At 37.1% G+C, this 11935-nt stretch overlaps 1 protein-coding gene across 1 annotated transcript; it reads right to left on the reverse strand.

The window, feature by feature from the left end:
- Positions 1 to 4208: 4208 nt before the first annotated feature.
- Positions 4209 to 5684, reverse strand: LOC110921298 (malonyl-coenzyme A:anthocyanin 3-O-glucoside-6''-O-malonyltransferase). Its single transcript, XM_022165589.2, has one exon. It carries the CDS (start codon positions 5658 to 5660, stop codon positions 4305 to 4307), a length of 1356 nt encoding a protein of 451 aa, XP_022021281.1. The 5' UTR covers positions 5661 to 5684; the 3' UTR covers positions 4209 to 4304.
- Between the last annotated feature and the right edge of the window lie 6251 nt (positions 5685 to 11935).

Raw genomic sequence — 11935 nt, forward strand, 5'->3', positions numbered from 1 at the left:
CCAAGTGGGCATGGGCCATCGCCCCAGTTGTCATGCACCTTTGAAGGCATGTAGGTGATCCTCTGGGTCTTTTGTTCTATTCTATCTGTCGAAGTTCAGGGGCAATTTGAGCTTCGGAGGCATGGGTGCCTCAGCAATCCTTTTGGTGAACTTTGGGACATCGGCTAGGTCTCGAGGCAGAATGGGTTGGTCCAACCCACTGTCGTTTTTGTTTTTCTTCTCCTTTCCCTTCGGCCCTTTTCCTCTTATAAGGTCCTCATTTTACTCTGACGTCATTTGCCTCAGGGCCGTCATGAAAGTTTCTAAGGAGTCGGAGTTATCGTTTTTGTTCTATGGGCCGACTTCTCCCTTGTTGGGTGGTATGTCAAAGGACAGTCTGGCTTTGAGGCTCTCTAGCCTCTCCTGCCTCTCTAAGTCCTCAAGGTGCTTCTTGAGTTCTTCTTTGTGCATGGCCACGAAATCCGGGGTGATAGTGTTTCCTTTCTCTAGGGCCCCTGTCTGGTTCTCATTCTCTTCCTCATTAGTGATATATTCTACTAAGATTGCATCGTTGGTACCCTGTACCGTCTGGATGGTTCGTGAGCTAGGAGGTGTTGCCATGTCGTTCCTTTCGGATGATGGGTTCTTACAACGTCGATGGTTTTTTGAGTGGGAAAATCAATAAGCCAACGGTCCCACGGATGGCGCCAATGTCGAGTCCTCGGGTCACTGATGACGTCCAAAGGATCTCGCTGACGTTGCAATGCCCCTGTTTCCGTCTTCTACAAAAAAACCGTTAGCCTCGTCACGGAGGGCCCCGGGAAGGGGATCCTTGACCAAGCTCCGACATGAGAATAAGTAAACTTGCCGAAAATAAATGAGAAGCTTATTCCGACGAGTATGATCGCCGGAATATTCTCCTTGGTGTGGATTCTAATAAGTGAGTTATTATGTCGGAATTAATGAGGGTATTTGATGATCGCAATAAATGAGAGTGTAGAGCATTTAGTGAGAGTTTTCTTGTCCTTTAAGAGTAGATACTTACCTTCCTTATATAAAGGAGATCGCTTATCTCCCTTTAAAAATGATACCGAGATAATCTAACGGTATCTTACTGTCTTTGGGGGACTCAGACACGTGTCTGAGCCCCAACGGTAAGATGAGGGGCTTCATTTAATGAGGCCAGCTCGATTGTACCATGTTTCCGATGATCTCTTTCCTCCTATCAGTCAAGCATTTAATGCCCTGCAGCATCCTTGGATCCTTTCTTCTCTGTTTCCCGCTCATTTTATGTGTACAAGACTTTTATCAGAGAAAGATGTTAGCCTTGGGCTTTAGCAATTGGGCCCAGACAATTAGAGCCCAGGACAGTTCATGTTAGGCTACCAACTGGCCCGTCGTCAGACGGTATGGACGCAGGAGAAGTACGAGGTTAGTACGTGCATCATTAATGACGGAGATCCTCTCTCCGATAGAAAGGGAACACGTGTAAGGGCGCTGCAAGGATCCCTTCTGTTCGACAGGAAACCGTTAGATCACCTTGTGATCTCCACCCAGTTGATAAGTTGTTTTTCTATATAAGCCATCCTTATCTTCTGTTAGGCCATTAGGTATACCTTAACTTTTCTTAACTTCATATAAATGCCACATCACTTGTTTTTTTTCTGTTTATTCCACTTCATCATAAGGAAATGGTTCAACCTTGTTAACTCAACCTCACCCACCATTTTTTTAATTGTTATAGTATTAAATAATTTTTTTAAATACAAAAAAGTAAATGACAACAATACCATTTCATTAACTTATTAGCTAAATTAAACATTGATAATAAATAACATTAATTTCTTATTCTTTTACCTATGTTAACATGTTAACCAAAGGAGATTTTAACACCCCTTAACATAGAAAGGGAGTGGTTTGGAAGAAATGTTAACTTGCCATGTCATATTTAACACCAATGAAATTAAAGTATACCCCAAGACCTTAAGGTATGTATTAAATAACCCTAGCATTAACTCACACAAGCACATTAACTCCAATTATTCTCTAAATCGCATTGAATACTTGGAATCTAGGATTCACACCAAATATTTCGGCAGCACCATCACGTCGGAATTACCTTTCGTCTCCGGCAAGTTTACTTATTCTCACGCCGGAGCTTGGTCACGGATCCTTCCCCCCACCGAGCGCTCCTTGACGAGGCTAACGGTGTTTTGTTTTGCAGACTCGAAGGACGATCTCTCTGAGCGTTAACGAGTCTCTTCAATCTCTAATCGGAGTCAGGGGATTCGACAATAGGAGTCCCAAGAAAACCTGGGTTTCATCCTTGAGCCAAACGGGTTTTACCGGTAATTTTACCGTCATGCCTACGGGCGGGTGGGTTATCGGGTTTTTCCCGGAATTGGTGGTGGACTCGGGTTACTCTTGGAGTACTCCGTTTGTTCCAGTGGGTGCCCCGAGAGTGCTCGGGATTGATTCTGTTTGCCGTTAAAAAAATCAATTATTTTTATTTTAAACACTATATAAACCTCATTTATACCCAAAAAATCACCACACTCTCCATCTTTCATATATTCTTCTCTCGTTCATATATATCTTTTAAAAAACTCACCATAGTCTCCGTCTTTTATACATTCTTCTCTTCTTCATCAATATCTCTTAAGAAAGAGTCGCCACGAGTTCTTCATCAGACGAGGAAAATGCTTGAGACGGCTAAAATTATTCATCATTTTCTATAATTTTTATTCAAATTTTAATTTTCTTAAAAGTATTCATATTCATTATAAATAAAATACATTAAACGAATAAAAATGTGTTTAAAAATAAAATACATTAACTAAAAAAATGTAAAAAGATGGAAGGGAAAGTGGAAAGAATGGGGAACCATACCTCATTCTTGGAGAAAATTGGTGAGGTGGAAAGATGCGTGATTTGGCGTCTATGTGGATTTGGTTGAAGTGTGAATCACACCCTATGGTCGTATTGTATATATAAGAAAACACTGGCGAAGGTTAGTTGGTGCCCGGGGGTGCACCCGCCCACCCCAATGTTTCGGTTAGAAGTGTATAGGTTCCGATTTTTCATCCGAAAATTTTTAAAATTATATAGGATCGTCTCCCCCTAATTACTTTTCCCTAAATATTTATACAATATATAAATTAAAGTAAAGTTTGTTACCACTATGTTTATCATAAATATTTATACAATATATAAATTAAAGTAAAGTTTGTTATCACTTTGTATATAAGTGATGAGTAGTTTTGTAAATATATTTTAACTCTTATTTGTTTAACCCTAGATTACACACCACACTATAAACTTAATCGCAAGTTTTTATGTGTAACAACGGGTCCTTTGAATGAATGAAATTTTTTAGTTTTGTTTGGAACTATTATTATTTGACCTGACCGGAATCAATAGCCGACCCGAAATATAACGATAGGAAAAAAAAAATTGGATCCCATCATTTTACGCCCCCTCGAAACTTTTGGTCAAGCTCCGCCACTGTAAGAAAACACACATGATCAAGTTAGAAAAAAAAAAACCAATGGCCATGTGCCATACACTATTTCCTGTCATGCTGTTTGTATATACAGGAAATGGCCAAGTGTCATGTAGTTGGCTGAAACTATTTCTCGGCATGGTGTTTGTATATATAGGAAATTTATTAGTAATTTCGTTTCGGATATTTTCTGCACTAATTATATAAAAAATTCTACGTTTTTGACTGATATATTCAATTTTCTGCATTAATAATGTCTAATATTCTACTTTTTTTGACCGATTCAAGGTTACAACCATAATATTAATAACTATATCATAATGAAACAAGATTGGTGGACGGAATCTTGAAAGACGGCTATACCGACTAGTAACTGATCAATGTAATTTAGGGTGTCCGGAGTGGGGGCGGCAAACCCACCCAGCACCGATCTTTCATCAATCGGCAACCAATGCCGAGCCCCTTGCCGCATGAAGGTTTGACGAAATAGGGTTTGATTCGGTGGGTGCATGCCGACGCGGGGAAGGGAGGAAGGAGAGAGAGGGTAGTGTGGGGTGAGGTCCATTCCAATCTCAACTAATCACACATTTTTTCTTTTTTTTTTAAAGTTTACCACTTCACCAAATGTCTAAACAATTGCCAACACTTTTCACCAAAGTTTAAACACTTTTCACTGATTGACGTGGCGCACTCTGATTGGTCGATTTTTTAGTTTGTCAGTCTCAAGTGTTTAACCACTTCTAACACTCTTATTGATGTGAGATGTGAAATGTAAACAACATAAAACAACATATAACAAAACAAAATATTATAATATCTAGATCTAGATGTATTCTTCTAACCCATGTTTAAAAATACGAACAAAAGACTCCATCTGGATAGCAGGAAGGCAAACACCAATCTCGAGATCATCACTGTTATCTTTGCAGGCATTCATTGATATCGATCCATTATAATCAATCGAAACTGTTTCAATCTTTTTGGGCTTACCCCACCCAAAATCCATGTCATAAAACTTGAGCTTTGGTGTTCCAGCAACCCCTATCATTGTTGATGGAAACCCATTGGTAAACAAGTCCCCAAATGACTCTATTTCTGGAAGAACTCCATCTTTATCGGTCAACCTCTGATGAAGACTTTCCCCAAGCAATTTTGCAGCAGTAACAAACCCTTCTTTTCCCTTTAACATTTTGCTTTGCTCTAAAACGAAACACCCTCCAACACAATTGCCGAAGTAGGCTGCTGGGATAGCGGGCTTCATACGCACCCTGCAATCGATGGTGAAACCAAACATTTGCAGCCCATCGTTTCCTGTTTCCGCTATGCAACTCCATATATAACCACATGCAACAGTAAACGATGATACATATACTAATGTTGGTAGTTGTGTAGAAACCAAGTTTTTCAACTTATTCAACATAGGTCGAGACAATATAAATGTTCCTCTAACTTTATCAGTTGGTCCACATAGCTTTGAAGGTTGATACTCATCTTTAAAGTTTTCAACCTTCGCAAACTTTAGATAACTTTCATCTAGTTTACGGTTTTGGATCGGCCTTTCGTAAACTGGTAAAGTTCCATTAGCAAGGAACAACTCATCCGAACCAAATCGAGCAATCGATGTCCACGCCTTTAAGAAATAAAACCTGGTGCTAGCATCACCCAAACAATGGTGATTTGTCATTCCAATAGAAATTCCGGAGTTTGGAAAGAGTGTCACTTGAACGGAGAACAACGGGATCTTTGTGAAATCTGAAGTTTTATCAGGCTCACCAAGTAGAGGTGTAAGATGGTAAAACATCTCACAGTCTCGGGGATGGTTTCCGATTAGTTCCTTGAAATCAAGGTTGCATTCAGCAAAAGTAACCGCAACAGAATCACCTTCGACATAACGGATTTCGGGGTTTTTGGTGGAAGTAGGATAGACGAACAAGTTACCGGAGAATGGAAAAAAATGTTGAAGGGTGATTGATAACGAATGTTTGACTTTAGGAATAATAGTTTCAATGAATTGAGTTTGTGAGATCGGGAACTCATAAAAGAATAGATTATGAATAGGAGGTTGAGTTAGCCACAAGAAGTCGAAGTAAGTTAGCGACAACGACTTGTCGCTAACAGCGGCCACTGGTGGCGAAACTTGGGTCTGTTCAAGAACACTCAAGATTGGACCTGAAGCCATCTGTTGCTGCTGTCTCTAAAATGTCCCAAATTTAGGGTATTTATATAGATTTAAGGTGATAGGAACCAAGTTGGCTTTTCTTTTCTATTTATTTTTTATTGTTTAATATTTAATTTCAAATCACATTCAAGCCATTTATTTATATATTAAAGTGATAGCAACCAAGTTGGCTTTTTTTTTTTTTTTTTCTATTTATTTGTTATCATTTAATTTAAATCAAATCAAATTTTCCAATCTTTTATATCACGAAAAATATGTCAACCTTTTGATTTGTACCCTAGAAAAATAGTATTCTGTTGTGAAACTACATTTAATGATTTTAAAAAAAAATCCTTTTTTTTTTGAAGTTCTTTAATCACCGAAGACCAAATTCATTGCAACAATATTAATGTTAACGAACTAATTTTTTTGTTAATTGGGATGATACATGCTTAAAAAACTAGTGGGTATGGGGGCCGGCTGAGGCCTGGCTAGGACCGGCGCCGGTCCCCCACACCGCCCCCTGGGCTCGGCTCGGCAACACCGACTTCCCACAGCCGGATACGCCGGTCCTCCTTTCTCTCACAATAACCTATACATACATATATATACATAAAGGGGCTCATCCCCCACCCTCTAGGTCCATCCCCTCCAAGCCAAACCTACGTGGCGCTGACGTGACGGCTCATCCTCTTGGGGATGAGGCTCTTCATACCCACTAGCCTTATCGATATTTGCAAATGAGAGGGACGCATCATATCTCTAATTATTTAATGTAACCTTCTAGAATCTTATTAATTACGAGGTTATCACCGTTACATAATTAAATAAAAAAATCAAATAATTGGTAATGAAAATTTAAATTATACAGCGATATTCCTTGACGTACTTCACATGTCCGAACAAATTTTGTGTTGTGTATCATCAAAACATGAGATTTTACCAAGTTCATAAATATTAAAGCATATTATTTATCGATTAAGAAAACTATATCATTAACTTTCTCATAAGCTTCAATAGTTATAAGAACATACAACTGCATCATCACTTTCTCATAAATTTTAGCAGAACAACTATTTATGATGTTTTAAAAATTGAATGAATAATATATATAGATGAGAGATGGAAAATCAGATTCTTAAATGTCGATTTTATCAATAAAAGCTATTAGAATCATAATTTAATGATTTGATATCATTCTTAAAAGATATATACCAAAATAAATTAATAACAATCTAATTTGTGGTTAGGTGAACGGAGTGGGCGGTAAACTCCATCGGCAAACGTGTTTACCGAGCGGTAACACCGCTGCCAATGGAGGTTACCGATCAGTAAGGAACTAGAAGCGGTGAAGATTTACCGATGCGGGGAAGGCAATTTGTCAGGGGTAATAGCCTATTTTCATTTATTTATGTTTTTTTAATAAAAATAATAGTTTACCTAATCCAAGATAGGTAAACCAACGCCAACGTTTTTGAGCATTAGGTAAACAAAATAGGTAAATTAACGTGACACTGTTTGATTGGGTGAATGAGAAGTTTACCTATTCAAAATAGTTAACCACTCACTTCAACCTTATAGTAGTTATTAAATAGCTTGACCTTTCAAAAAAAGTATTTAAATAACCGAATTAAATATCAGTATTAGTTGTAATTAATTTATTACAAACCTAATTTAGTAATGCATTAACCCCATTCGCTTTCGATACTTTTGGCGCTCTCGCCCCTGACGCGGTGCGGTTAATTCAGAAGGGGGTAGCGGCGCAACTTGTTGCTCGTCTACCTACCATTAGTCTGTAATCGTCTTTGTTCACTATTTAAAGCTAAATAATTATACAAAAAAAAATTAATATTTAATAATAATATACAAGTTGTAAGTATATAAAAATTATTATTAAACATTGAAAGGTATTTAATGTTAACAAAGCCATGTTATGATTTGATATGTATAATAATATGAATTTTGATAACATTATAAAAGCACTATCTTTGGTTAGACATATATAATTAGTATACCATTAAAACAAAAAACAACTGAACTTGACAAATAGTAATTAATCAAACTCTTGGACATGTAAATTAAGAAACAAATTGAAATATGAATTCAGTGTCCATAAGCCGTTTAATAATATCCACACCATTGCCACCCTGCACTTGTCATAAAACAGAAATAATTAACAGAAAATAATAAAAGCAAGAAAAAATATGTACAAAAGGTTGAGAAAAAGTTAAACTATTTGCATAATAAGCACCCTGCAAACCAAGCTGAACATGTTATAATCATTATTTTTAATGTTAAACCAAATAACAGTTTTGTCAATAAAACCCCCCGTGTTTTAAACATGGAAGTAACATAAAAGATTACTACCTACAGGAATACGACAGAACCCTAGTAGGTGGGTATGACCGGCATGACCAAACGCTCTTAACCACTCACGTCACTCGTTATCCGATAAAGCCTATACAACCATCAAGGATAATTGAAGTGTTTAAAGACAAATCAGACTAAACTAAGCTTTAATAAAGAGAATTGCAGCAATAATAAGCATATCATAATAGCAAAAACAATACGTATATGACAGTTGAAGTGTTAAAATAACCTGATTAATTCAGAAAAGACAACATTTATTGTTGTTTCAGCAGAATTGTAGACATCGAGTGTAATTAAAATTCTAAGTGAAAACTAAATAAATACCTGTGTAAAATATCCCTACTTCTTAGCATTCAATTTCCTGAAATATTTCAACCAGTAACATATTACTTAAAGATAAAACTTGTCGATCAAAACTCGATATACCAGATAAGAAGAATACAAAATGAACTAAAACAATTATTTTTATTTTATGTAATATATGTCCGCGGTCTAGGAACAAACATACAACATCTATACCAAACAGTTAAAATTAAACAAGAAAACACGAAAACAGTTAAAAGTTAATCTTATATCAAACTTTCCTACACGACAAGTGCCACTCTTATGTCAAATTCACGAACATTGCGTGCTTGCAAGATAACACATTGCAAGTCTTTTCAAGCTCGACAAAAAAAAAAAGAAAAAAACTTGCTTGAAACCAGCTCGTAAATAAAGAGCCGAGTCAAGGTGTGTTCACATAAGTCAAGTATGTTGTTTAAGAAACCCAACTTATATAGACAAAAGAAACTCATCCTCCTTTTTATTCGTCTATCAACATGTGCCAAAAAAAATTTTTTAGTCCATGTGCACGAAAGAAAAAAAGTTGACTTCCAAAAATACATGAGCTTTATTTTATCTGAGACAAGGTCGAGCTCAAATTTTAGCTCATTGAGAATAAACGAACCGAACTAATAATGTAGCGAAGAAGTGTTAAAAGGTAATGCATACATACTTCATTGCATAACGCTTTAATCCAGCTCCAAGGCTTTGTCGTAGAACCTCTGCACAACATTTCGCATAATAAATCTGTTACAGAGCTGTCATGGTAGGAATGGTGAGTCATACAACACAACGAACTAAAAAATGTGACAAAAAGTTGTTACTGGTTTTATCTTCTTATCTGTTACAGAGCCGTCATGTCTTCTAATCCGACTCGTTTCCCCTAAGCACCCTGGTCGTATTGTATCTCAATAACGACTCAGAAACCATGCGGAGCCTCTTCACTAATTCTTGAGCAAGTATATGTTTTAAAATGATCGGAGCACAAGGCCGGAGTTCGTTCATTGCAGCAGATACACCTGGTTACAGTTGCACACATTACCGACTAATAAGCGGAATCCCAGCATAAGAAAAGAATAAAAAAGTTATTTACAACTTACCATTAACGAAAAAGCAGTTGCTCGAATTTTCCCCATCCCTTGCACGACTCTAGCTGCTGCATGCAGTACAGGACGTGAGGAACTTCGAAAAGAATATTTCAACCTGAAAAAATGTAAAAAAGAATAATGTTTTCCAAATTTAAATTAGAATTTAAAGCGAATAGATATTTGATTTATTTTTCTAACCAAGCTGAGGCAACCATTTGTTAATTTCAAAACTTGTGATATAATTAACACAAACTATGCCAAATATTTGTGGTAGAAAAATTAAATGTAAATAATCAGAAGGAAACCTTCTCATGACAACTTTGAAAAGGAGCTTTGGACGTTTTTTCTTCGAAGATTTACCTGCTTTATACGGTACTTTGAGAAATTCCCTAGTCAGATTGTACCATCCAAGTGTAACACCTCGAATTTTTGTGTCCAATGATGTGTTAACACGTGTCATTTGATTACACGTGGCATTGATATTAAATAAAGGACTAATTTTGACAAACCTTGAATGTATGTAAATGCGAGGGTTATAGTTGTCAAGCAAGGGTAAATATACTGTATGGTAACCCTAAATGGTGCTTGTACCTTCAAACGAATGAATCATGGATCGTACGGAAGCGAAACGCGGAAGAAAGTGAGAGATTACAAGGGGCTACAGGGGTTAACTATGTCAACATGTTTAATTATACCTCTGAGTGACCCTTTAACGTTCCCAAGGCTTTGTAACAGTATAATACGCTCACTAGAATGCAATATATAAATTTCGCGAAGTTCCGATTTAAAACAAGAAAGTTATGATCGAATTCGTATAAGAAGGGTTAAAAGCGTCAACAGTGAAAGTTAAGGCTTTCCGAATAATTAATAAACTAACCAGGGACTTAACTAAGCGGGTAAATAACACGAGGTCCTTAGTTGTAATTAACCGAGGGCCAAACCGCAAAGTTACCCCTTCAAACCCGAAAGGTCAGGTTAATAATTACGAAAGATTTCGTTATTAATTACCAGGATTTCGTAATGATTATAAAAGATTTTAAAAACCTGAAAATCAAGCCTCTCGCGACCCGCGTTGTGTTTTGGGTTAAGTGGAGGCGGGCCGCGAGCCACTTCTTTTACGCGCCTGAAGTTTGAATCTCAGGCGACCCGCGTTCAAATGCATGGAAAACTCCCATGCGGGCCGCATTGGACGCCCAGATGCAGAAAGTTTGTAATTTTCTTGCCTTTTGAGCTTGTGAATGATCAAAACGCCAATAAAAGAGGCATGGGCGCCCCTACTCGACCCATAACCCTCTAGGACACATGCCAACCATCCATGATCAGTTGTAGGGTGTTGTGTGATGATCTTGGACCTTGACTTTGGCTATAAATAGCATACTTGTGTTCATAACTTTCATCACAACACAACAACACTTCTCTGGTCATTCTAAAGGCTCTCAAGTGTTCTTCATTGCTCTCTAAGCAAGTCTTAACTTCTGTAAGTTCATTAGATCCTTTGTAGTTCAATTTATGCTTAGAAAATCACTAGAAACCAAACCGTCGTAAATACGGTTTGACTTTAAAATAAATCCGAGATGGTTCAGTCTTATGACGAATCAAAAATAGTTATGAGTTGGTATTAATGTGGGTAATAAACCTCTAAAAGGGTTCCCTCTGATCACCACTCTAACTATGTCAAATGTTGAGTCAAACGTACACTTAAAAAGTCAACAGAAAGCTATTTTGCCGTTTTATACATAATCTGTAATGTATATGCTATGAAACCTGTTTTGGCACTCATAAAACATGATATTAAGTATATAAACTTGTTTACGCTCGTTTGAATCGACCATTTGCTATATTGACCCGGTTCGGAGCCGAATGTCGCAAAAGTTTGACTTTTGCTTTGACTTCAGTTCTGACCCGTTTTAGTGAGGTATAGATATGCCTTAGGACTCTCTTAGGACCAGGTTACATGGTGGTATAGACCTCTGTGATCGGTTCATGATTTGTCCGAGTCTTTACGCGTTTCCGTTAATCGCCTAAAAATTGACCGTAACGGCCTTTATAAAATAAAACGAGTATTTCGGGCACGTGAACGGACCATAACCTTGCTTATTAAATTATAAGCATGTCCTTAAAGTTTCACGTCAATCCGAGGTCTAGAATGAGAGTTATGCTAAATAGCGCATTTATAAGAAACTTTTGTAATAAACGGCGCAATTAGCATAACGCCTATCTAAACCAAGTTTCCGTCACCAAAACTTTTACCCACTGTTATAAATTAATATTTTGGGAATTTTAAAGATTTTTAATAATTTTTACCTTGCTCATAACCTGCGGTTATGGCTACGGTTCGGTAAATACCGAATATGCCCTTTTCGGCCAAAACTTGAGTTCTACAAGGTCTTTTGACCCGATTCCAGTTGCTACTGATTTTAAATAATAAATAAAGTATTTTAGACTTTATAAACTGTTCGGGAAACTCAGATTTCCTGTAGAACTCGAAAAGCTCTTTAAAAGTCTTTAAAATGACCG

The sequence above is a fragment of the Helianthus annuus genome, chromosome 17 (assembly GCF_002127325.2).
Source record: "Helianthus annuus cultivar XRQ/B chromosome 17, HanXRQr2.0-SUNRISE, whole genome shotgun sequence".
Lineage (NCBI taxonomy): Eukaryota > Viridiplantae > Streptophyta > Magnoliopsida > Asterales > Asteraceae > Helianthus > Helianthus annuus.

Coding starts and splice junctions, on each gene's coding strand:
- LOC110921298 (XM_022165589.2), bottom strand. CDS start 5,660: ATGGCTTCAGGTCCAATCTTGAGTGTTCTTGAACAGACCCAAGTTTCG.